Source organism: Bacillus rossius, chromosome 1, assembly GCF_032445375.1.
Source record: "Bacillus rossius redtenbacheri isolate Brsri chromosome 1, Brsri_v3, whole genome shotgun sequence".
Classification (NCBI taxonomy): domain Eukaryota; kingdom Metazoa; phylum Arthropoda; class Insecta; order Phasmatodea; family Bacillidae; genus Bacillus; species Bacillus rossius.
In genome coordinates, this window is record NC_086330.1 from 346,972,868 (window position 1) to 347,000,703 (window position 27,836).

Below are 27,836 nucleotides of genomic sequence, written 5' to 3' on the forward strand. Positions count from 1 at the left end.
TGAAAGAGACCGGCTTGCTACCTGCAAGGAATCTCATTCACTGACAGGAAATCTTTGTGAGATATGCGTTAATTCGTTATGCACTGTGTGTGTGTGTGTGTGTAATGCTTCAAGGAAAGAAGACCAAGCGACATTGATATGATTTTCCTCAATCTTCCATCGTTACCATCAAATAAATAAAATGATACGAAACCCTACAAAGAAATTGCAGGTTTGCTACTTTACATGCTAAAGGGAAAATCCATAGTTTCCTCATCACAAATTTTATTAGTACACATTTTGACCATTTGTTTTATACCTACATAGAAGGATAACATCAAAACATGTAGTTTATGAATAAAACACGTAATGCGTTTTGTGACTTATTTTGAAAAATTAAAAGCTTTACAAGATCACATTTATGTTTGTCGAAATTTCGATCTTGTAGCGCAATTATTAAGATAAAACACGTGCAGATTCAATACCATTCAGTGTCCACTCTGTAGTAGTACTTTGCTAGCTCTATGCTTGCAGCTGGTGTTATCTCCATACTGTCATTTTTTTTTTTTTGGTTAACTGAAAAGAAATATTTATGTAAACTTACAGATATTTGTAAATTTCTAAATTTACATGAAAACAACTGTATCAATACAAAATAAGTTCGCAGTAATACTGCGTTCAGATTCTTACCCGGGCATTAATGCTTTGGGTTGTAACAGTACCTCCAATAGTTAAAGTTATCTGTAAACCAGTCCCTGAATAGCTTCCCAATATTAATCGCGCACGTTAATAGGCATAATAAAACAAAATAAAGTCAAATTATTGATTTTTCAATTATCTTTTCCAAGATTTTTAAAAAAAAATCATGCTAGGTTAAAAAATAAATTTAACTATAAAACTGGGCGCCAATTTTCTTAATAAATTCTCAGTATCATCTCGAAAAATCGTATTTAAAATATGCAGAAATAAATGTAGCCATGTGTTGTACAAAGTTACAATATATTTATTGTAGTAATACCAACTATGTCTTGGCAACTGGTTTCCAAAGAAATATTTTGTAAAAGTACAGATTATTTATTTTATGCGCACTCAGGGCCAACTATAGAGAGGGGCAAAATCTTGAAGGCCCGGGCACGAGCGTGATTTTTCCCTGATAGAACAAAAATTACAAGTCTATTGCCAATATTCTTCATTGGCAACCTTACAGGTTATACAGCACGCGCAGGTTATGTTTGAACTGTTTGCCCGTGGTAACTTTTCATCTATTTAATACATATATATATTTTTTTAAATTGAAGAGTTTGAAAAGTTGTACATTAAAAAACAAGGAGGGCCAGACCAAAATTACTTGCCCCCGGGCCCATGGTTACTCTCTAACCCCCCCCCCCCCCCAAAAAAAAAAAACAACTCTTGCTGTCCATCGACCACCTGTACTTGGATAGACAGTTAAGAGGGATGAGGCCTCGCCATGTTGCAATTCACAAAATTTTGGCAAATTTTGAGTCAGGTTTGGCAATTATTTTTGGCAAATTTTGAAGGTCAAGGTCGAACGTCATATTCGTACACAAGATGGCCGCCGTGACGTCAGGGTGGTCCGTCATTGACCTGTTCCCGGCTCCAGAAGCTGGAACCTGAGCCAGGAGGAACATTTCCTTATTCCCTTCAAGCCCCATTAGAGAGAGAAGGTAATAAGGCTTTCTTAGAAGAGTTTCTTCACATAACAATTTACATACTACTATTGTAAATGGAATGCTTGTACAACGTAACGTTAATTACGTGAAAACGCACTAGCCCAACACTGAGGACGAAACCGGGAAACCGTTTATTTGCTTTGCCTCCTTTTGATCCCCCCTCGGTTCCAGGAAATAACTGTTTACCGGACACGTCTACTTCAATTCGCAGTTTACAGCATCGTCTTTGAAACATCACTTGCAGACGTAGCGCCAAATGTTTACAATCCTCCAGAACCAACTGCCGCTCAAAACACCCATTTTCTCGGTAGCGATTGTGATGGATGTGGCACATGGTCCAGTGAGAAGGAACTTCATAATACCGAAGCGTCTGCTTGACATGTTGCGATATATTACATTTGTAAGTGATACTCGCTGATAGATGGTTTACTTTTTTACTTGGAATTTTACCCCTTAAACTGTAAGTCTGTTAGTAAATCCTTAGATTTATGCCGAGAGGACGTAATGATAATTGCTTAAATAAGAAGGTTAGTTAATATTTTGATGTTATACATTATTCGTAATAAAAGTATAACAATTATAACGTCGGGATTAAAAAAATTCTTTTTAAAACACAAAGCTCTTATTTATATATATTTCAAACTTTTCAAGAAAGAGGAATAATTTTCAATAGCAACACAGATTAAGAAATCCTTAGAATAATAATGAATTTCAAAACCGAAGTTACACAAGTAAGAAAATATCCGAGCAAATAATTACTTTAACTTTTAAGTTTTTTTTTGTTATTATTTCCAAAAAAAAAAATCACTAATAGGGGGTAACAAATTTTTTCCAATCTAACAGCTTGTGTGTCCAAGATGGTCGATCCGTATCAAACCTTATCAGTACAACCATCGCTATTGTAAGTTGTTTACAATCTTCAAGAAAGCTGAGAAATTCTAGCAATGCAATATGTTTCGTTTGAAGTCAATATTTATGTGATTACAAGTGTTATTTAACTGCAGAGAAAACTTAAGTTTCTCGGGTTCAAAATTCTAATGAAACTTAAATTTTTTGTATGTAAATACCATAATATTTAGCAAAATTATTATTTGTTTCCCAGAACCTAAATAATGTATAAAATTGGACAATAGTATTTTTTTCCACGCAAAACTTCCAAATACAGGCCACTATCTCGAACAGTCCGGCAATGATGGCCGGTGTAATCGTACCGCAGCGCGTCACACGACAGGCAATCAAACAGACAGACAAGCAGACAAATAGGCAATCAAAAAAAGGCAGACAAGCAGACAAATAGGCAATCAAACATGCAGACATGCAGAGACTGACTGAAATGCAAAGACTGACTGAAATGCAGAGACTGACAAATGCAGAGACTGTCAAATGCAGAGACTGACTGAAATGCAGAGACTGACAAATGCAGAGACTGTCAAATGCAGAGACTGACTGAAATGCAGAGACTGGCAAATGCAGAAACTGACAAATGCAGAAACTGACAAATGCAGAGACTGACAAATGCAGAAACTGACAAATGCAGAGACTGACTGAAATACAGAGACTGGCAAATGCAGAAACTGACAAATGCAGAGACTGACAAATGCAGAAACTGACAAATGGAGAGACTGACAAATGCAGAAACTGACAAATGCAGAAACTGACAAATGCAGAGACTGACAAATGCAGAAACTGACAAATGCAGAGACTGACAAATGCAGAGACTGACTGAAATGCAGAGACTGACAAATGCAGAGACTGACAAATGCAGAGACTGACAAATGCATCGTACCGCACCGCAGCGCGTCACGCGACGTCTGAAGACGTAGGTGTGCTGGCATGGGCGTGCAGGTTACACCGTGTACTATAGGAGGGGGGGGGGGAATACCACAAGGTCACGTGCTGCGACGTGACCAGTAGTCGGAGGGAGGGGTCCCCCCCACGAGCGATCTGATTGGTTTCCAGACTGCGACGTCAACTGTCACCGGAAGTGCGAGAAGCTGATGCCGCACTTGTGCGGCGTCAACCAGAAGCTGATAGTAGAGGCGCTCTCGTCGGTCAAGAAAGGTACTGCACGTGAGCCCGACGGGGCCGAAGCAGACAGCACGACCGCTCCAAAATCTGCAGACATAACATTTACTTTTTTTAAAACTACATTTTGCAAAATGTCAAACTTGTTTACTTATAGGTTTTACTCCCACTATTTACCAAATTATGTTGAATTTATTTAAAAAAAATTATTTATGCGTACATATTATTTATATACTCAAGTGATGATAATTACGAACACGTGCGCGTTTTTTTTTTACACCCTTGATATTTCACTGAGTGAATATTTGTTGAAAAATATTTTGCGGCAGCACAACAATAGCAAGGGAGGTATTGACTATAGAATTGAAAAAAAAAAAAAAAAAAAAAAAAAAAAAAAAAATACCTTAAATAAACGTAATGACGATGAAACGAAACAAAAAACCAACATGACGTGTAAGAAGGAGGTTTAAAAGGGTGGTATCCAAAAATTATTTTTCTTCCGTAATTTTGTGTTTCGCTCATTATTTTTAGATGAATTTGCTAATATAACTAGGCTAAAGTTTATTGTTCATAAAATGTTTTATAAAAATAATACATATTACTTTAATGGTCTTTAAAAACTTAAAGGCCAATTTTTATGTCAACACTTGCATGAAATAAGTAAGAGCAGTTTTAAATTAATTGTTTTTGGTTAGCCTTTGATACTTATTACTTAATTTTTGTATATCATTCATATATAAATAAAAAAAATCACTTAATCCTACAAACCTAAATTTATTTAGGGTGTTGTGAAATCCATATTTTTTATTGATTCATAATAAGTTTGTAAAGTTATTAAATAAATACTTATTAAATTTACATAACACTTTATAAACAATTAACATGAATTATATTCTGAATATATTATACATAGTTAGCAAAAACTCAAAATTATTGAAGCAAAATAACTTAGGATACCGTAAAACGGTGTGAATAGAAACAGTCTGTTAAAAAAACCTTTATAAATAGATTATTTAATTTAAATTTTTTCCTATTTTGTAAGTAATTTTCCAACAAAATAAATAATGATTTATATTGAAAAATTGCTTTTTCATGATTCTCTGAACGGACTGATTCTATTCACCCGGTTTTACAGTACTGCTCCGTTAAGGAGGTATTTTTTCCAGGTAATTATTTTATATTTACATTTAACATGATTAAACTTAAACACTTTTTGAGTAGACGAAATTCAGCAAAATGAAATATATATATATGTTTACTTTTTGCATTATTAGCTGAAAAAATTGAATTTTTAACAATTTTTTTGCATTATGGATACGGGGAACTAAATTTAATAAATAACTGAAAATCTTTTTGGGTTTAAAGGCAACGTTGGTGGCTACAGCGTGATATGATTTTAATACTTCAAGAAAAAAAAAAATATTTAATTAAATTCAGTCGTTTAAAATCATAAAAACTTCTGAGAATTTTCAGAAAGCTAGATGCAATTGAATAGTTTTATCTGAAAGAGTAGCTAGTAAAATTGACACGAAACTTTGCCAGCTAAATATGCAAAAAAAATGTACGCGATGCATTTTTTTTTTAAATTTTTGTGAACGTTCGGACACTGGAGATGTTGAAACGCGCTGAAGGGTGAACGAACGACCTTGGGACGGGACAGCTTTGTTCCAACCTTTCGGTCGGCATCCTCCACCAGTCCTCCCGTATGTAAGAGGCCACTGCGGTGTTTCAGGGGCACCACGCAACACGCGTTAACATCATAAGATTCAATGCTATTTTCATTTTGCTTATAACTTATTAACTAACATAGATTTCGAAATGATGCTTGCTTGACATGTAAGACAACGATGCTGTTTATCAAAGCACCTTCAATTCAAAAAAACGTGCATAAATTATGGTTCAAACCTAGACAATACACTTATGCATATCAGTAAAGATTAGTATAAAACCATAATTTACGCACGTTTTTTTTTTAAGAAAAGGGGGCTTTGATAAGAGCATCGTTGTCTTACATGTCAAGCAAGCATCATTTCTAAATCTATGTTAGTTAATTAGTTATAAGCAAAATGAAAATAGCATTGGATGTTGTGATGTTGACGCGGGTTGCGTGGTGCCCCTGAAACACTGGAACGGGAGTGTCTCGCAGAGCTGTGGCTGGTACGGGGAGTGCTGCAACTCGCGGCCGGGGGTGTGTGTGTGTGGTCCTCCAGGTGGCAGCAGCGACGGCGGCAAGGACCCCCCCTCCTCGCCGCCGGGGCACAGCCCCGACCTGCGGCTGGACGAGTGTCCCCAGAGGCCGCGCCGTCGCTGCTCGTCTGTCTCGTCGGGCCGCGTCACTCCCCCCGCCACCACCATCCCGCGCTTCCGCAAGTACGCCATCGACGACTTCAACTTCCTCAAGGTGCTCGGCAAGGGCAGCTACGGCAAGGTGCGGCTCCCCTCTCTCTCTCTTCCTCTCACCCTCCGACATCCCCCAACAGACTTTATGCCTAATTATTAGGGATAGGAAAAATTCGCAAAAAAATAGCTCTACGTACACTCGGTAAAATGCCACCCACCCATTGGCTGCCGTCTTGTGAGACGTCCCAACGTGATACGACAAAGCTTTGGTCAGGCGTTTCTAATTGGCCCAGAGTCATCCAGGTGAGTTGTGAGCCAATAGCAGAGGCAGCACTGAGGTGTAACTATTTGTATTTTAGCCTGTCGGGAAATGAACCCGTGAATTTTTCCTATCCCTACTAATTATTCTGCAGGATAACCGATGAATAGGGACAGGAAAAAAAATTCGCGGTTTTCGATGGCCTTCGGGATATACTGCACGTTCCTCTGTAAACTCGGGCAAATAACGCGAGTTCATTGGCTGACGACCTGCGAGTCGTCTCAGCTGGTTTGTCTGTGATTCGATCCTCCTTTTTGGTTGAGGGTTTATAACTGGTTGAGATGAACAGTAAGCCGATAGCAAAATCATCTGAAAGTATGTGTGTTTGTATTCTAGTCTATCGCCAAATGAATCCGCGAATTTTTCCGGTCTGTACCGATGAATAAGTAAAATATTTGGCATATGGCGAATAAACTTAAAATAATTCTCTCGACGATAGTAATTGCAACCAAAAAAAACACTTCAAAATCAAGGAAGAATTGCAATGAAACTACACAGAAGAAGAAATATTTTCTGTACTTTTACAAAAGTAACTTTGTTGAACACGGGGCTATCTATGGTTATTTTCGCATTTTTGAAGGGGAAAAAAGTTTTTTTTTCGAGATGATACTGAGTATATAGTATGAAAAAATTGGCTCGTAATTTTACACTTAAGTTGATGTTTCATTCAAAGATTAAATTTTTGTTTTAAACCATAAAAAAGATAATTTAACACTCGATAATATTGTACTTTATTTTGTTGTATCGTGCTTGTTGTTGATGTGCGCGGTTAATGCTGGAAAGCTATTCAGGGAACGGGGTGCTTGGGACAACACGAGGCATGGATGCCCGGGTGAGAATCTGCGGACCTATATTGTAGGGATTCTTGCTGGGCAGGACTCGCACTTGGTAGTGGTGGCTCTTATCGCTCGGAGCAGGCTCCAAAAGGGTCTCTCAAGCCCTGTGCGGAGTCGACGTGGAGAGCGACGACACAGCTCCGGGTTACCAGCCCGGACAGCTAGCAGAGGGGTTGGGTAGGGCCTCCACCGGACCACGGGTTCACCGGGTGATTTGAGGGGGTCCCGCAGTGAGATGCGGGAGAACTGGGTAGGCGCCAGCAACGCTGCGGTTTTTTGAGCTGTTCAGCTGAGTGAGGCAGGGGGTTGCGGTGGTGTCCATGCTGGGATGGGTGGCCTCAGCCCCTGGACATAGCTGCACCTCCAACACCTCTCCGGCTCGCGTGGGGGGCCCGGGGCCGGTAGGGGAAACCCCCCCGTGTCGTGTCTTCATGCAGGGACGCAGCACTGCGTGGGGATTGCCGCAGGTGCTGCTGGCGGAGCTGAAGAACACCGAGTGCTACTACGCCGTCAAGTGCCTGAAGAAGGACGTGGTGCTGGAGGACGACGACGTGGAGTGCACGCTGATCGAGCGGAAGGTGCTGGCGCTGGGCACCAAGCACCCCTACCTCTGCCACCTGTTCGCCACCTTCCAGACCGAGGTGAGACGAGACCCCCGAACCGAGCACTCGGCCTCCGAACACAATACTAACCTAGAACCGTCATAAGTTGCAACGATCATCTACCTCGGCTATTACCAATACACTGAAAGAAATATTTGTATATTTTACAAGGAAAATCCTTGAAAACCCTGTTGCCAAGGATATTACTTGTAAAACTCTACAAGGCAGAGCTTTGTACCACGTGCGATTTTGCTTAGCTCTGACTTGTAGTTTTGCAAGAAATATCCTTGGCAACAGGATTTCCAAGAATTTCCCTTGTAAAAGTACGATTTTTTTTATTTTTTATTTAGAGTGTAGGGAACCCTATGATCGACTTTTCTTTCGGCGGATCTACCAACTCCTTTGAAGAAAGTTATTGTGCCTGCTTCATAACGACATTCGTGCTGACTCACGGAACATCCTGTAAATCCTGCCACGGAACTATACAGAGTTCCGCGGAAACCTTTTTTTTTGGGAACCGCCGGTCGACCTGATGAAACTCTTAACACTGATTGACTGACAAGACGAACGCACGGATTAAACCGGCGGGTCCGGAAACATTTAAATTTTGCATAGGTGTTCGCGTTGTGTTTTTTTTTCTGCGTCGTGACAGTTCTAAGTTATGATTTTGTAAGTTACGTCGTTTCTAAGTTGTTGTTGTTTTTCGGAGATACGAGTTTCTATGTTACTAGCCGTTAGCCCGATAGGAAAGTATTTGATCCTCTTTCTCGGCGAGTTACCAAGAACGCTGATATAACTGACCTTTTATTTGTAAACATAAGCCTAAACACCAATTTCCATATTTCTAACTTCTAAAATGTCAAAACTCCCGTACAAACTTTCATTCCGTAACCCTTAGGGGATGAATTATATTAATAACAATCCTTTGTGGCGAGAGCAGACTCCTGGTGGGCGACTTCCCGCCGCACGCTGGTGTTCTGCAGGTAGCCGCACTTGTAAGCACGTGACCTGCGTTTTGCTTCTCGGACTAGCTGAGCCTTCGTCTGAAGCGGAGTGCTCGTGTTGCAAAAACAATATTTAACATTTATAAAACATTACTACACTTTACTCCAGTCTTGTAACAACATTTAAATCCAATTTTCTGATCTATTTTCTTAAACAAATAATAATAAATAATATCACCGATGGTACCAAAACACATTTAACCGTTTTGACAGCTCACAACAAAATAAACAACCAATGTGGCTAACAATGTACAGATACGTTTCAGACATGTTGACCAACAAAAAATAAAATCTTTTTTTCCCGAAACGGTCTAATACTACCCTCGAAATTACAAAATTTCCCGTTACTTTTTGAACACACCCCGTATTGTCATCTTTACACTCAGTTATCTTAGTAGCTAGTTGGTAAAATAACGAATATTCTAGTTTTAGGCTTGTTGGTTGTGTCTGTGACGAAGTTCAAGAATGTTTCAACTACGTTTCAGTCAGCATTGGGTAGGATGTTTTTCCTGATTGCCGGATCTGTTGACAAGTCAGTGTCCACTTGCCACCGGAGATAGTTGTTGTGGCCGATTGGTGATAGGCTTAATCTGTTGGCAAATCTTTTTGTACTGTGCTTGTGGTTGGCCAAATAACTCAGCAAACCAAGGTTAAAAGTGGTTCCTGATTCTTTCCTGCCGATTAAATTAAAGCATCGGTTTATTTTTGCTTATTTTAACTTTCATTATAACAATAAATTATTGTGTATTTATTTGATACCTAATGTGAACTTAAATAGTTGTGGAAACAATAAATTTTGGTAATGGTTTAGGTACAGTTATATTGTTATATTAAATTTTGTTTTAGTACTTGTGTTTTGTAATTAGTTTCGTAGCGACACAGTTGAGTTTCAAGCAGCTTTGATGAAAACACATGAAAGTGTTGTCAATTTAAAAAAAATGTTTTAGCTTTACTGTATTTTTAACGTACGATATCTTAGAAGGAATGCCAAACCTTGTCTTCTGAAATGAAATTGCATGAAAATATGACAGTCACAAATTGACAATAATAGCCTGGATGATCTGTGAGATAGCCATTCTATATTATAACCTTGGGGTAATTTATAGGAGTCCCCATTGATTAATATTTTATTTAAAATAAGTTATTTTGTAATACTTCACCTGATAAGCATCCAGGGAAATATCGTAAACTTTTTAACTCTGCAAAAAATAAAGACAAAATTTACAACTTAACTTTAGCAAGGCATCAGAAAAGTAAAGTTGTCATAAACCAAGGGCAGGTACTTTTGGCGGGGAAAAAATTACTCTCTCATTAGACAGCAAAACATTATGCCTGAGACAGCGGTTTCTTCCCTGCCATTGACAGCCGTCTGCAAGAGAAGCCATTGCATTACTCTGCCAGGCAACTCAGGATGCTTTTGCTTCTTCACCAAATGGCTGGGTTTGTGTGCCTATGCCTAGTAGACTTGTGTTCGAGAGAGATTCAACCAATCACGTAACACAAACGATACTACAATCTGTTAACACTAAAGCAGTTGCGAAAAATTAGTGGCCCTACCTTGAATGTACCATAATTGCATGCACTTAGAGCCCCTGCAAATTTCGCTTTATTTTCTGGAAACAGAGTGAACTTCACACACATGTACACAAATAATTCGATGTCTCTTGATCATTGGCTACTGTCAGTTTCTACCTCCCGACCTGATTCTTTGACATAAGGTCATTTGAAATTTTGAATTTGGTAATGTTATAATTGTTTTTTGTCCTTCGGAGCATGTCACAACTACATGTGGTCCAATGAGAACCAGTTGACGTGTATAAAGGAATTAATTCCAACCTCACTCCAAGTAATAACGCGTATTTAACAGGTCTCTACATTATGTTATTGTAAGTAGAGAGAAATATCAGGTTCTGGAGCAGAGTTGTAAGTAGAGAGAACTGGTCGGTTCTGGAGAAGCGTTGTAAGTAGAGGGAAATAGGTTCTAGAGTAGTGTTATTGTTTGTTTTTCAGTCGCACCTGTTCTTCGTGATGGAGTACCTGAACGGCGGAGACCTCATGTTCCACATCCAGCAAGGTGGGCGGTTCCCCGAGCCGAGGGCGCGCTTCTACGCGGCGGAGATCGTGTCCGGGCTGCGCTTCCTGCACCACAAGGGCATCGTCTACAGGTAGTAGCGGCCATCTCTGCCGTGATGTCAGGAGGCTAATTCTATCTGCGCGTGTCCTCAGCGCCACACTGAAGGGGGGTTAACCTCGTTTCCAATGAACGGAGTAAATTGGCACAGTAGTGATATTCTGGACTCGCTTTCCCAATATTCAGGTTTGAATTTCCATATTGTCATCCCAATATCAGATTTTTTAATGGTTTTCCTGAAGTCGCTACTATTACTATAGCTCATGGCTGATTCCTGCCTCAATATTTATCCGTTTTTTTATTTTCTGTACATACATTTATAATTCTTCAGCAAAGTGATGTGAAAATCAGGAAAAAATGAAAAATAAAAATTTATGAAATGAACTTAACTTGTTTATCGCATGAGACAGATATTAAATAATGCTCACACAATTTGTCACTGGCTGGCCCTACGCGAGAGGTAAATTTGTCTCCTCTGCCATGTATGATATATGCATAAGTTGAGATTGGTGAAAAAAGAAAAGTGGAAAATCAACGGAATATGTTATGAAGGAGGCCAAAAAGGTACGACCATAAAACTCACTTTTTTCATCTATTAGAAAAAAATCCCAGCTTTTATCCACCTAGTGACTTCCAGATTTCTTAATTACCAATGCTTCAGTTTAAAAAAAAAAAAAAGGAATACAGCATGTCAATCTGTGTGATCCTGCTACGTAGAATTTTAATACTTTGCTACTTACTGACTTTTATTAAGACGTACGTAAGCCGAAAAAGTGGCAATATAAGTTGAATTCTATGCATTACCCAGCTGTAGAAACAAATCAAACTTATAGTGAGCTATCATCACACAGTAAGTACAAAACAAAATGATTGGAAAACTCGCTTGACTTTATTTGTTGTTAGCGAATAAAAATCCTGTGCCTCAATTTTTTATTAAATATAGTTGGCACCATGTCCATGATGTACATTTTTCGCTCTATGTATTTTTATAGACACTCAGAACATTAGGTTTGAATTGCAATTTTTATATACCCAAAAAAATTAAAACATTTAAATATGATCATGAAAATATTTTTTTTTAATTAGTAAAGAATCAAGAATAATGTTTTAATGTGTTACAAAGCATTATTGGCAAATAAATGGGAAAATAATTTAATTTGGAACAAATCGAAAACTTTCCCTTTTTAAAAGTTACTATTTTGTGACAAAGTGTCATACACCTCCGGGGTACAGAATTAACTTACATCTGACGTCCAAATATGAACATATCGTAGAATGATTTTCTCATGTAGTAAAACTTTAATAATAATTGCCTTGGGATAAAAAGGATCACAGAACACGCAGTAAAAAATGTAATTGTGGTATTGCACTTTTTTCTTCATTTTTTATCTAACACCGTTTCTTATGTTGTTCCTCTGTAATATATACGCATTTCAGTTGGTGTGTTGTAGAAAATTTGGGAGCCACATAAATGCTACCTGTTATTTGCTATTTGTAGCAATCATCAGGAAAATGTTCATCATTTAGGCTAAAATGTCTGTCTTCACTTCACCCGGGCCACTCACTAGAGGTTATGTTTTGTTTACACAACTGGTTAATACGAACATAGTTAATTTTATAGTGTTATTACAATTTTTTTTAATATTTATTTGTAAAATTCTGGAACTAACAAAACTAACATATTCTACATTGCACAACCCTCTCTCCTACGCCGAGTTTGTTATTTAATTTTCTTGTAATTGCGATTAAATAATATATTTTCCTGATAATTTCTTTCAATAGCTCTTTTTCATTTGTTTGTTGGTCACAAATTTTCTCACCAGATATTTACTAGGTACTAGTTATTTTCAAGCTTTAAAATGTTACATAAGTGATTGTAAGTATGAACACTTGCCTGGTGTTATAAAGCTATAATATGCTAAGAAGTAAATATCTGTTGAGAAAATCTGAGATTAAACACGTAATGAAACGGAGATATAGAGATATATTTACAGAAAAAAGTCATAAAGCTATACTATACTTTCTTCTGCATAATCGACCCAATAAGATCACTGTTATCAAATTAAGTTTGACCCACAGTCAAATCGCGGTCCAGATTAGACCTACTGAAATAGTATATGTGTAAAAAGATGCATCAAATTGACAATGAAAAGGTCCTAAAGAAAGCAAAAGATCAAAGAAGCGCTTAACTGACCGTTGTTCATAAAGAAGACAAGTGGATTTGTTATTAGAGACACCGTGCTTTTGCGGATTCATTCTTTAGGAAATTATGGACTTATAACACATACACAGCTGCTTTATTGTCTATGCTGTTTAAATAACCTCAAATTTTGCGGTTCTCAAGACGAGTACCATTCTTATTCCTTTCCTAACTGACACTTGCAAAGCATTACATGATATTTTTTTCACGAACGCTGACAAACCACATAAAGTGGTATGCACACGGTAAAATTTTTTTTCGAATGGAACAGAAATATATTCATGTCAAATTGCAGATATTTGTAAATTTTTACATTTACATGAAAAATGCTGCATCACTACGGAACAGTGTTCGCGGTAATAATACTGGGTCCGGATTCTTACCCGGGCACGCATGCTCTGTGCTGTCCCAATACCTCCAGCAGTTAAAAAAGTTATTTGCGAACAGTTCCTTGAATAGCTTTCCAGTATTAACTGCGCACATATCATGTGTATGATGTAACAAAATGGGGTCCCAATTTGTTAAAATATTTCCATGAGAAATGTACAATGTATGCATAAGATGATATCGGTGAGAAAAGAAAAGTGGAAAATCGAGGGGATATGTATGCTTGGTATGAGGCCAAACTCACTTAATTAAGGCCCTAAAACTCACCTTTTCAAGTATTTGCGAAAATCCAAGTTTTTCTCCACCTAGTGATTTCCAGATTTCTTAATTAAGAATATTTTGGTTAAAAAAATTAAAAGGAATACAGCATTTAAATATACAATACCTGTATCTTTCTTGCGCCGTATTACGAACTGTTTGTTGGACGACTGGTTTCCAAAGGGATGTATATATATATTTATAGGGACCGGAAAAATTCGCTGGTTCAATGACCTGCAGGACGAACTCCACAGTTCTGCATACACTCGGTCAAATGTCACCCACTCATTGGCTGCTGTTTTTTGAGACGTCAAAACGTAGCAGCCTGTGAATCTTATAAAGCTATGGTTGGGTGTTTCTCATTGGCCCAGTCATCCGGGTGAGTTGCGAGCCGATAGCAGAGGCAGCACTGAGGTATAACTATTTGTATTTTAACCTATCGCGAAATGAATTCGCAAATTCGGGGCAAACCAACACGACGTCCGGCAAGCCTGCTGCCTCAACTGCCTAAATGGCGCAACAAATTCCTCTGCGACACACACCCATGTCGCAGAGGCACCAAACCTATCCTACATTCCTCGCTCCCGCCCTCTCCGGTCTGCCGGGCGCGAACCGCGTTTACAATCGGGCTACAGGTTTCCTCCAGTGCGATCGCTGGTTTACTGTAGCCATCCCACTCTGCAACTCCCCTATGGCTGCCGGGGCGCTGATTGCCGCGCCCCTGCAGCCTTATCCTAGCGCCAGACGCACGCGGGCCACATAGTCCTCGCCCACGAGAGTGAGGGAGGGCTCAGGCCATTGTTTACGTTTCTACGAAACGCGTATAGGCTTCGGCCTGGAACGTATTAGGAACCTCCCGTAAAATCACTCTTATTTTTGTTAGGAGGGCTCACAAACACTTCGGCCGTGTGAGACTGACTTCAGCGTGGAGGGGCTGTTGTCAAAAAAAAATGAATTCGCGAATTTTTCCGGTTGCTCTCTCTCTCTCTCTCTATATATATATATATATATATATATATATATATGTGTGTGTGTGTTTGTTTGTTTGTTTGCCCCCGTGCGCGCCGGCAGGGACCTGAAGCTGGACAACGTGCTGCTGGACTTCGACGGCCACATACGCATCGCGGACTTCGGCATGTGCAAGCTGCAGATCTTCCTGGACCGCACGGCCGACACCTTCTGCGGCACGCCCGACTACATGGCGCCCGAGGTGGGGTTCCGCGGGGGAGCTGCCGGATACACGACTCCAGTTCATTTTAGGATTGAAATATTTAGTACAATGTCATTTGTGGTTCAAAGATAGGCATTTCCTCTATAACACCGCAGTAAAATAAAACTTCAGTAAGTTTGGTAAAATAACGATTTGTAACTAGAAGTGAATATATAATTATTCAGTGTTCAAGAAGGATAGGGGCATGCCACTATGGCTGCCCCTCCTCCTCTGGATCTGCCAGTGGCGACGACCAAATCCCACAACTAAAAAAATGTATACATGTAAAGGCTCATTACTATGTAGTTATAAGTAGGGGCACGAATTTTTTTTTGCGATGGCACAGGTGTCAGCCAATCAGGGGATGGCTGTCCTGTAATTGGCTTATGCATCGTCCAATATGTTTGATCTCTTCTCATTGGTTGTGTTGGTCATTTGGCGTAAGACCCGTGGCAGATTTTCTCCTTTTGCTTACTGCTGGTGTTTTTTTTTTTCTTTATAATTGGTGTCCATGTTTCACTTGGCTTATAACCATTTTCACGTTGATGTTTAAGTGTTGAATATTTATATGGCTTCTCTAACTATCCTAACTTTTCTATGTTGGATAGTTTCAAATTCATCAAAATCTATAGTATGTTTGGAGACAGAATGTGGTAAAGAGGCAAGTATTTTTTCACGGAATAATCTGATCACCTGTGTAAGAAGATGTGATCGCACTAGCGATTGTTTCTTCGTGATTGGCGGACGTCCGCGAGAGAAGCCGTCGTCCTATTTGACAGGGCCAGTCAGAACGCGTTCGCCGTCCGCGCTGAATTACAGTGATTGGGTGTGCTGACAGTAGACTTGCGCCTGAAAGAGATCCGGAAAACCAAGAAACACACGCAATGCTACATAGTTTTAACTCGCAGCCGGTCTGAAAACCAGCGGTTTCTTCCTTGTGATTGGCAGCCGTCTGCAAGAGAAGCCATCGCCTTATATTAATGAGCCACTCAGGATGAATTAATCATGAAACGCAGACGATTCTACGGTGCACTATTACCTAAATGAGAGTGTTCACACGTTTTTTCATGGCCAGTTTACTTCAAGTGTTTTGTTTTCAAACGGTTGATTTGGGGGAGATAAAGACTGCACGCATCACAGTCGACGTCGGCGCGTGCAGGCTAGTTTCCGTCCCGGCCAGAAAACTCGTCTTAGCGCCCACTTTATTTTAAAACCTTTCCCGAGATACCTCATAACACCACCCCATTTTAATACCACTATTCCAAATATATTTTATTAAACTTAGATGTATATTTTGCAGTCGTTTCATTTTTTAATACATCGAAAGTTGGATAGTATGGGAAAAATACCCGTTTTTAAGTACGAGGAATATTTTTAAAACAAGGTCCGTTTAATTATTTGAAAAAATAAACAAACTAAAAAAAGTTTAATGCTTATCTACTTCACTTTCCCACATAATCGTAGTTTATTTCTAACAACTTTCCGTAAAGCTGCGCCAGTTTCTTTAAATCCTCTGCATAGAATTTCGCCACCTGGGAATTAGACCAGTAGACAACGACAGTCTTGAGTTACTCGTCGTAGTCACTCGCAAAACGACCGCGGCAACATCTTGAAATACAGCCCAGCAAACAGCAGTGACAGCAGCCATTCTCGAATCGCCGGAACCGAGGAGGCGAGTCACGCGCCAGGAAGCGCGGCTACCCGCAGTGCAGACAAGTGAAGCGGGAAGCCCAACTCACAGCCCCGCGGGCGACGGACAAGCCGATGGCATGTTCGCGAGTTACAGGCCTGGCAGACGTGGCCGGTCGCCGGCAGCACCCTGTTGCAAGACTGTGCTTGACCGTCGCGTCGCTCGCGGGGCTTGGGATGCCGCGATCCAAATGCCCCTGAGAGTGCTTCTTCCCGCTTCGCTCGTCCGCACTGCGAGTAGCCGCGCGACTTGGCCTGCGTTTCCCAGGCGGCGAACTTCTGTGCAGAGGGGCTAAAGAAACTGGTGCAGCTTTACGGAAAGTGCTTGGAACTGAATGGCGATTATGTGGTAAAGTGAGGATTCAAGGAAAACCCTTTTCTCACGTGTGTGTATGTATGTATGTGTATATATATGTTAATAACCAAACGCACATAGTTTTTAAAATGTCTCTCGTATTTGACCACATACATGTATGTATTTTTCAATACAAATAATTCAGTTCATCTGCATTCCATCATCACATATTTGTTGTGTGTTCAAACACTGAAATATCCATGGTAGGAGATGACAGCCAGTCTAACCCTAGACCTCGGGGATCGCGGTGGGGTGTGCGACAGGTGATCAAGGGCCAGAAGTACAACCAGTGCGTGGACTGGTGGTCGTTCGGCGTGCTGCTGTACGAGATGGTGGTGGGCCAGTCTCCCTTCTCCGGCTGCGATGAGGACGACCTGTTCTGGTCCATCTGCAACGAGCAGCCGCACTTCCCGCGCCACCTGTCCGCCGAGGCGAGCGGCATCCTCGCGCTGGTGAGCCCCTCCCCCCCCCCCCCCTTTTCGTGCTCCCGCGGAATAGCTCGTGACACCGCAAACAACCTGATACACACACAGTCCGTACCGTGGAACCTGTCTTGATTTCGAAATTTTTGAAACGTTTCTACCAATGGTATACGATAATGACACAGTGGTAAATTCATAGTGATATCTGCCTGCCCTTGTATTTTGTCAACAGAATGTAATTTTTTTTTGTTTGTTGTAAATGTAACAGAGATGTTCATGTACAATTTCATAAATTTTTGAAAATTCGTACACTTACTACAGTTAACGACTACTTTTATCACTACAAACAGCACAAATACTGGGATCGGGTTATAACCTGGGAATTCGTGCTTTGTGTTGTCCCAGTACCTCCAATAGTTAACGTTATTATTTGTAAACCGTTCCCTGAATAGCTTTCCAGTATTACCTGCGCACATAATAATAAGCAAAATAAAACAAAATAAAGTCAAATTTTTAAATATTCTATTATAATTTACATGGATTAAAAACAATTATGCCTGAATAAAACATCAATTAAAATATATAACTATGTGCCAATTTTGGTAATAAAAACTCAGTATTATTTCGAAAAAAAACGTATTTCATGCATGCAAAAATAACCATAGACCTGATTGTACAAAGTTACAATATGTTTCTTGTAGTGTTACAAACTATTTCTTGATCAACTTCAATGTGATTATCAGTGTTCGTAAACAAATAGTGCGTGTCACTGTGCGTGTGACTTTTTGGGAAACGGGCATGACTGGCACTGCTTTTTTCAAAACTGTCTAATTTTGGGACACGTCACGTTGCAGTTCGTGTCAAATGCGGGGGGAGGGAGTTGGGCGTGACCTTCAGCACTCGCCTGCGAAGGATCACGGGATAAAGCCGAGAAGATCGGGATGTGTGGACCTAAAGGTTGATCCAGAATACCAGCCCATAGAGTCCTGTCCTCGGTGAATTCGCTGGGCTCGGTCCTTACGTGTGTGGCTCAGGGCCGTCGAGACAAAGCAAGGCTCGCTGGGGGAAATAATTTTATCGGGCCCCCTCCTCATTACTTAGTGTAACATTTTCCAAACCCAACAGTTTAATATATATATATATATACTGTAAACGTTACAGTGGCCAAAACAGGTAGATTTTCAACGAACTCTATTAGCAATATGCTTGCAATTTCGTTCTACTCCCAGGGTAAACTCGGGCACTAAACAAATTTCGAAACTCAATTCTTACCCACCACCCCCGATGATAGGCCCCGGGGATTTCGCCCCCTCTGCCCCTCCCTCTCGACGGCTCTGTAAGTGTGTGTGTGTGTGTGTGTGCGCGCGCTATGCCAAAAATTGTGGATGCATGGGGGAGAAGGGAAGAGGGGGAACGAGTGGTCAGATCCCTCACCCCCCCCCCCTTCTCATTCCCAATTCCTTCTGAAGCGATTCGGGTTCGATTCCCGGTGGGATCAAACTCTGGATAAACTTGGCGGACGTCATCGCTAATCGGCGAGGTTTCTCGCGGTTCTCTCGTCCCACCTCCATCCTCCTCCCTAGCTTCGTCTCACCCCCCGTCATAATCTATTATGCCTTTCATTCACCACGAAATATTTTAGGCTAATGTATGTCCTCTAAGAGGCGAATTAAGTACTGCAAAATTTTATTGTCACTAGTAAAAAGTCTTGTTCTTTTTCCGCTACAGCTAAATATTTTTCGGGCTCAATTTTTACAAATATAATTTCGTGATAATCAGACATTAAGCCCTCGGTTGTCATTCATTACGTTCCGTAAGTCAAATAAAAATAAATATGAGCTAGTCTTTCAGTACTCGCCAATTATATGTTCTCATGTTGCAAATACACATATAATACGTAACTCAGACACGTAATTAAACGTAGAATATATATTTTTTTAAATAATGCCGATCGTGATAAATATATACGCAAATCGTGTTTTCAACTAAATTTCTTGACACGAATCACGCGTAGTTACCGCACCCGCCCGCTAGAATTCGCTGCCCGAGCAGCTTCGCTGACTGTCGGATCATTCGATTTACAGAGAGCGAAATATTAAACTACGTAACAAACTGCTCCGATAAAAGCAAAAAAGAAAAAAAAACTTGAAAAAAATACTAAACCTCGGCTTTTGGACCTTGATTTTAGACAAGAATTTTTTTAAATTAAAATTCTGCCCGGCTTGTTAAAAAAAAAAAAATTCCATGGACCAGTTATAGTGTAAAGTTTCCCCTTTGGCTCTGTGAACGTTGGTTCGTACAGTCCGCCACAGATGGCGTGCCAGGGAGGCAGCGTGTGTCCACGTGGCGGGGGGGTCTCTGGGCGCAGCTGCTGGAGAAGGACTCGTCGAAGCGGCTGGGGACGCCGCAGTGCGACGCCGGCGACGTCATAGACCAGCCATTCTTCCGGCCCGTCGACTGGGCGGCGCTGGAGCGACGCGGGCTGGAGCCGCCCTTCCGGCCGCGCGTGGTGAGTCGTCCCTCGTCGTCCTGCACGTGCCACTACTGCCGTCATGCACACACCATCACGACAGAACACACCGTTGAAAATTCTCACCTTAAATTCCCGAAAAAATACTGCTCACAGCAGGGGCGCAACAACAAAGGGGGGGGGGGGGCAATGGTATTTTACCCCCGCCCCCTTTTCTGAAACCTTGAAGTGGTGGCAAACGGGGGCAAAGAAAGTGCTGTGTATTCAATTTTTAGATAGTAAAACTGCTTAAATAGCACCATTTTCCACCTTGAAATACAAATTTTCCCGGGGGAGGACCCCCGGACCCGCCCGCTTCAATAGGGGGGATCGATGATTCCTTATAATAAGGTATATTGCCCCCCCCCCCCCCCCCCAACCATTTGGAAACTTAGTTGTTGCGCCCCTGGCTTCACAGATTGTCCGGGGATCTTCGGAAATTCGCCACTACCTTCGTAAATCATCCACTTGCGCTGAACACGAATCCACAAAGAATGTTCTTGGCGTGTCACCAAAACATTCAATAATGTGCTACGACACCTGCAAAAACACTCTTCATTTCTTTTTACTCGTGTGTTCACCTTAAAAAGCACAGCTCGGCTGTCTGAATACGGCGTATTTTTTTTTTTTACGAAGATCCAGTCATCTGAAATAACGAATAGATCATTGTCTATTAAGGTGAATTCTGTACATTTATTGTAATTTATAAAAGTGCGCAAATAACTAATATGCGTTGGTGAGTACACGTCGTCTGTTCTCGAATAGTACCTAAGGATGAGTCCTGTACCGAAAGGCTGTACCTAGCTGTTCTGGCACCATCTCCCCTATGGCCTCTTGAACTGTTGAAGTATTTCAGAATTTTGACAAATAAATATAAGTTTAGACAGATATTTTTTGAGGTAAATGGATATAATTTCAACCAGTAGCGTTACTATGTTTGCACTAGAAAGTTTTAGTCTTGTAATTTAATTTTGTTTTCCTTCTTTGTTAGGTAGCTGAAACGTTAACCATAGAATTTTGGCAGTTAAATATGGAGAACGTATTTTATTTATATATTTTCTTGTTTTATGATAATGGCGCTTCTCGATAGGCCTTTAATTAGAACAAATCATTACGAAAATATTGACTAATTAGCTTCTAGGCACCGAACGTCCTGCGTGTTGTCTCAGGGTTCAGAGCTTCTGGCCGGTGAGCTAGAGGTCCCCGGGTATACACCCGGCCGAGTCTGCGGGTTTCACAACTTTGGAACTGCATGAAGGCAGTGGCGAACCACTGCAGAATCATTTCTCCTAGCACGCCCAAGCCACGTCATGGCCATCTCCCCGCGGTGATGTCCAGGGGTTGAAACCTGTCTCCGTGACGATCAATCCATCATCATCGTCATAAAAATTATAAAATTCATCAATATTATCAGAATAATCATATTATCATTTAATTAATCAGTATCAAAATTGTCAAAATCATCGTATTGTTATAACAATCATACAACTCGACAAAATCATTAACATCATTATCATAATCAAAATAATTATTGAAATCAATATCAAAATAATCAAAATCATCATATAAAAATCTACAAAATCATCGACATGATTATCATCAAAATCATCAATATGATCGAAATCATCCTATCATAATAATCATAAACATCAAAATATTAATCATAGGCATCAAGATAGTCAATAACATCATCAAAATCAATATCGTCGTCGTCGTCATCAGGTGGCAAACACCCGTGCACCGTGTTGCAGAAACACCCTCTGGACGTGCAGTACTTCGACAAGACGTTCACCAACGAGCGGGCGAAGATCACGCCCGTGGACCGCAGCATCCTGCAGTCGATGGACCAGACGCAGTTCCAAGGCTTCAGCTACACCAACCCCTACGCCACCGAGTGAAGCCCTTCAACCGGGGACACGGTCCTGTTCACGAGGTGACTGGCGGAACAGTGTCGCTCGGCTTGAGGGCAGACCGACGTTTCGGTCGACATCGCAGTTGCCATCTTCAGGGTATAAGACTCCTGACGTCGGTACTAGCATTATTTCCCTTTGAAAAAACAAATAACTGTAGCATCCAACGTGTTATTTTATTTTACGAAAAAATAACGTTTAAATAAAACTTAAATCTTTAAAATTGCTATTACTTAAAAAAACAATCAAATTTCAATTACAAAATATGCTGGTTTCCTAGTATCTGATGCAGTTTAATGATTCCGTTAAATTTTTAATTGGCACTCAAAACCTTTAACTGTCCGCCTGGCTAAACAATATACAATCAACTGACACAAGTAGCTGACAGTAGGAGACTGTTATCCTGAAGATGACAACTGCAATGTCGACTGAAACGTCGGTAAAGCCATCGCCTTTGACGCGACGCCACAAGCCAAGCAACATGAAACAGTGACCGCGAAAGCCTGCTGTCCTTATTTAGACGAACACATTTGGTAGCCCTGCCCAGTATCCTTCTGCCATCGATGGCAAATTCCTCGCCGTGGGCGCAACGAACTTGAACCTCTGGAGTGGGGCGTTCAATGGAGAGGGGCTCAGGCGGGGCACTCGGTAGCATATTCACTTTACAGCACACTTGCATACTTGAACAATTGCATACTTTCGCACTTGCATACTTGCACATATTGTTATATCTCTACTGTGACTTTTCGCCTCTAAAGGCCGGTTCACACACGTTTTGAGCAACGATTTACCTGCATTGTTGCAGACAAAACGTAGCAGTGGAGAGTAAAACTGTATGTTCTGTGAAAATACGGATCAACGAGACGAAAGACTGAGAAAAACAGCTCAAGCATCTTTTAACTGCACGAGGCTGGCCCAAATAGACAACATTCCTTTTGAACTGTTTATTATTATTATTATTATTATTATTATTATTATTTAAGCTAGCGGTGATGGCTAACCTTCTTCAGTGTTCTACGGAGGTTTGATAGAGTTTACTGAACTTTATTGTAGTTAACCCTTGTTTGTGGGATTTTGAAAGTAAAGAGTTTTGTGCCATTTGATGTGTGGAATCTCTAATATTGTATTAAATGATTGCATGTACTGACATCAATACGTAAGTCAATGCGACATTCTTCAGTCTTGCAATTCACGAAGTAACCTTACACGTGAAGATTTTTTTTTTCTCTTCAGCAGCCAGTGTCTTTGCCACATCCAACGTCGTTTCGTCTGTTGAGATTTACCGAAACAGGCTGCAATCATTGACCAAAGTAACAATTCCACAATGACTGTCTCGTACTAATCGCCGAACAAAACTGTGTGTACGTGTGGATGCTTGGAACTGTTACCGTTTGGTCTGCGCTGTTCTGAAAGCTCAGGTAGATCTTCGCTCAAAACGTTGTTCACCAAGAGCGGCTTCAGGAAGACTTCTCGGGAGGGGCTTACATACAAAGAAAGTATGCAGTTCAAAACATGACATTAGGTCTCCCTGCACACTGGCCACTAGCGTGCCAGTAGAAACGCGCCACACTGTGGGTGACGTGAAACCAAACACAACCACTCACTCTGAGTGGCGAAGTGACGCCAGCAGTGACGGGGGTCGCGCACATTTTCAACCAAGCCACTTCCCGCAGTTGCCTGTTTCTTCGAGTGACGGCGGGATCAAGTTTCCACCCCGAAATGTTTACTTCAGAAGCGCAGGAGGGAACCGCAATCTGGGACGTGCCTGCAAAGGAATACTCAAGAGACTTAAAAAAAAAAAAATAAGTTTTCGTTAGAAATCCTTATGTTATTGCCCAACAAAGGATCGGATAAATCCGATATCTTCTGTTTTTACGGCATTTCTATCGTTTTAACAGCAACACAAACTAGCCAGATTCTTCCTGTTTTTTTTTTTTTTTTTTTTTTTTTACTGGCGATTGGGAATGTGCGTTCACAGTGGCTCGAGACAATTCTCGCGCGTTTTCCTGAAGCGCCACGCCCAGAATGAAGGAGCCTAAATAAGTCAGCTGTAGGCTTAGAATATTCACAAATGTATAGTCAAATATATAATACTGTTGTCTGATAGTTTCAAAACAACTTTTGGTAAAAGAAAAAGTTTAACGCGTGAATTAAAGCACTTAAGTTAACCCTACAAAATAATAATAAGTACTAAAATTTAATCTCTCGCCCCCTCCCCCCCCCCCTCCCCCGCCGGAAAACTCTGGAGCCAGCATTTGGACCGACCTAAACGCTCGTGCGAACACGCACCCGTGTGTTTGTTTCACTGTGCTCGACACTGTTTCAGGGGCACGCCTCTCGCAACGGCTCTGGAGCGTCGAGAGTGCAAGCGTGTTCGAGTCGCCGGCCGCGGCTGCAACAGTGTTCAGTGTCGAGGCGTGACGAACCCGCCGAAGGACAAGCGCTGTCGTTGAGTCATCATTTTTTGAAAGTAATTTAAGATTTAATTTTTTTGTATTGAGGCTCGCAAAACACGCCTTCTTTTCTAACAGAATTGTTATTGTTTATATTATTAGTTCCTCGATTTTGAATAACAAACAATTTTCGATGTCACTTTCTAAGTGTTTGTTATGCAAATGTACGTTTTTTTAAGTCGACAATGATGTCATAAGTTAGTTAGTTTATTGTTATAACTTTTGTAATGAAGAATTTTATTCATGTGCGCTTCAAATTAAAGGGGTTTGCTTTTTTCTACAATATTGTTGTTTCTTGTTCCTCACAAAGCAAATATGTTAATTACTGTCATCTCTCGTAACATTATTATTTAAAAAAAGGAGATTAGGCCCAGCCATCTTTGTATATTTTTTAATATCAAGCCAAATATTGTTACATTTTATGGCGTGACTTGGCATAGAACCTAGCTTTGGGTACTTGTTGATGTCAATATTTGTCTAAGTTTATTATTATGACAGTAAAGTGATTAGTTATATTTTTTCCCCTGTGGTTCTATACTGTAGCCTGTTGGTAAACATCAGGCTATGATAAGGTAGCAAATATTGGAAAGATTTTATTTAAACTTTTTCATGACATGAATTTTGTTTAAATAACTGAAAACTTAAATATTAAGATAACTAATTTTAAAAATCGATTATGTCATGGCCTAATCCCCCTCAACTCCGTCGCAAACTTGCGAATGACCTACTTGGCGAAATCAGGTAAGGCATATACCAAAGGTAGATAGTATTTATATCTGAAAATATGTATAACCCCACGTGTGGGCGCGACTACTGATTCACTGATGCAATGATCCAAGCAAATTCTGACCCACTTCCAGATGAGCGAGAGCTGATTAATTTTGTAATCTTGTAGCTCTCAGCATTTCACCAACCAAAAAATTCTTTGAAGATTTTTTTTTAACTTCCCAAAAAAAAAAGGATTCCAATTAACTACTAACTTTTAATGTCGGTGCATTAATTTTTTTGGAAGTCCATTTTGGCTGGAAAGTTATACACAATAAAAAATAAAACAAATCGTACCAACGAATTGGATTATGTAAAATCTAAAATTTTGGTCTTTCGACTTTTAGTCGTTTTCTCCACATGTATACCTCAGATATAGCCACTTACATTTTTGCTCTAGGACATTTTTTTTTAAAGTATTTTTCAACAATTGCTCACACTTGTGTGCACCTTGACTATTGAAATGAGGCTTACGCTCTTCTCAGCAAATTTTATTATGCTATGCTGAAATTTTTCAGATAAAGGTAAAAATTTTATGGCTTTGCAAGAAATCCACATGAGACAAAATATTCACATGTGTGCTGTTAAGATGCTCGTTCATCAACTTAAAACAAATCAGCACTCAATAATAATTTTTTGTTTATCTTTTACAGGGCAAGCAATACAGGAAGGTAAGATATCAGACAGTGGATATACTTGGAAGAAGTTGAAAGAAAAAAAAAACTATATTTATTAAAATTAAAAGAATATAATTTCTCAGGTAGTTATAAATAATAAATTATACATGAGTAACAGAGTGAGTAAAGCTAAGGGAGTAGTATACTTTGGTCGGTCCTGCGGGATAAGTCATTATTGACCTTGACCATTGACATTCAAAATTCGCCAAAATCAACCCAATACGTGTCCAAAATGACCCAACATTCACCAAAATAAAAAAATCCCGTTTTAAAGGAAAAATTTTCCTTCAAAAATCTTTAAAAAATAAGAGAATTCAAAAATCCATATTTTCCAGAAAACGTTTCCCATCAAAATTCCAAAAATTCTTAATTATAAATTCCTCTAAAGAGTTATACCTTGAAAATAACTAAATGTTCCCAAAGAAGCATAAATTCCACCTACCAGCCTTCAGTAAGTCTCCGGGGGATCCTTGACCTTGACCCCGTCCGCCATCATGAACGACGTTACAACTACCATCTTGGATTATAGAACTTTACACTATCTTGGATTCCGCCATCTTGTATGACTTCATGCCCGCCATATTAAAATTCCATAAGTATTATCTAAAAAAAATTGTAAAAACTTAATAAGTTATTTGAAAAAATAATTGAACAAATTGCAATGAAAATAATAAACAATAATAATGAACTAATAAAACCACTTATGTCATTGAGTCTGCTGTCTTTGGTTCGAACCCACTGAGAGTAAAATTAAATAATCCTTCCACCATAGTGTTCACAGCAGACTGACTCCCACTACCACTACCAAGGAATATATATTTATCCAGCCAGTATGACTTCCAAACAGCCATCTTGAATCTTACATCTTGTCTGCTAGAGAGTGCTGCAACCATATTGTTTTTTTTTTGCCTGCTATAGTGCAGTAGTGTCATCCATCACATCGTCAGCTATTGTATCATTCGTCATCTTGTCGGCCATTTTGACCTTCATATTGAAAATCTGTAGTTATCAATCAATAATTTCGGAAAAAATTCCAAAAGTTATTAAAAAAATACTAATCAATATGTTAAATGATTTGATTGATTCCCGTCCTTTGTTTGATCCTTGTTTAGGTAAAAGCTGATAATTTTAGAAAAAAAAATCTTATTTAAGTTTTTCAACTTTATGCAAATTAATTATTTTGCCATAAAAAAAACCGTTGCCCTGGGATTACTACTACAAAAAATGAAACTTTTTTTTCAAATTTTATTTATTACATAAATTCTACTCTACTACATGAACACTTGCAAAAGTTAGCACTCTAATAAGCATTTATTTCTGCATTGGTTTGAACTGACTAATCCGCAGTTCCAATCGGTTCACCGAATACAGCGACCAGCCAGATCCTTTTCCCATTTAGTCTTTATCTTCCAGACAAAGTTTCTCGATATTGTGTTTAACAGACATCTATTCTTCGCTTGAATTGAAGATGGTAGAATTCATTTTCTAGAAAGCACGATTCTTAACTTGGTTCTCGAACGGATACGGTTTAGAGTATATGCAGTCCAACTACAAGTCATATATATTGTACAGATCCATGAATTGCTGCCTTATCTGTAAGCTGGTGTATCATACTCCACTTGATATTTCCAAGCCTCACAGCTAAACCTTTTGCGAGGAGGGTTCTTCACACATTCTCTCTTCTCGTGTCGTCGGACATGAACGTTGTTGGAGAACGCCTTTTTGCAGTGGCAACATCGATGCTCGGAAGATGTAAATGGACCTCCGGTGGTCACAGACGGTGAATTCACCAATTTTTATGTCATTGTAGACAGGGGCGCAACAACAGGGGGGGGGGGGGGCAAGGGTATTTTGCCCCCCCCCCCCCCCTCTCTGAAACCTTAAAGTGGGGGCAAACGGGGGCAAATAAAGTGCTGTGAAATCAATTTTTAGATAATAAAACTGCTTAAATAGCACCATTTTCCACCTTGAAATTCCTGTTTTTCCCGGGGGAGGACCCCCGGACCAACCGCTCGCCAAGGGGGTCACTCGCCCGGCAGGTCAATCCGAGGATTCGCCGGTGTCGCCACCAGCC

General features: G+C 40.1%; 1 protein-coding gene across 4 annotated transcripts in view; it reads left to right on the top strand.

Moving 5' to 3' along the window:
* The window catches only part of LOC134528181 (putative protein kinase C delta type homolog), a 152,110-nt gene extending 127,507 nt beyond the window's left edge, over positions 1 to 24,603 (top strand). For 3 of the 4 annotated variants that reach the window (XM_063361569.1, XM_063361570.1, XM_063361567.1), the window contains 9 exons: positions 3,630 to 3,731; positions 5,906 to 6,123; positions 7,658 to 7,831; positions 10,807 to 10,961; positions 14,844 to 14,982; positions 17,290 to 17,478; positions 19,817 to 19,957; positions 21,709 to 21,890; positions 24,194 to 24,603. In XM_063361569.1, coding sequence (XP_063217639.1) covers positions 3,630 to 3,731; positions 5,906 to 6,123; positions 7,658 to 7,831; positions 10,807 to 10,961; positions 14,844 to 14,982; positions 17,290 to 17,478; positions 19,817 to 19,957; positions 21,709 to 21,855 — 1,265 coding nt within the window. In that variant the 3' untranslated portion in view covers positions 21,856 to 21,890; positions 24,194 to 24,603. The remainder of the gene's footprint in view (positions 1 to 3,629; positions 3,732 to 5,905; positions 6,124 to 7,657; positions 7,832 to 10,806; positions 10,962 to 14,843; positions 14,983 to 17,289; positions 17,479 to 19,816; positions 19,958 to 21,708; positions 21,891 to 24,193) is intronic. The other variant, XM_063361568.1, reaches the window with a different exon arrangement.
* The last annotated feature ends 3,233 nt before the right edge of the window (positions 24,604 to 27,836 follow it).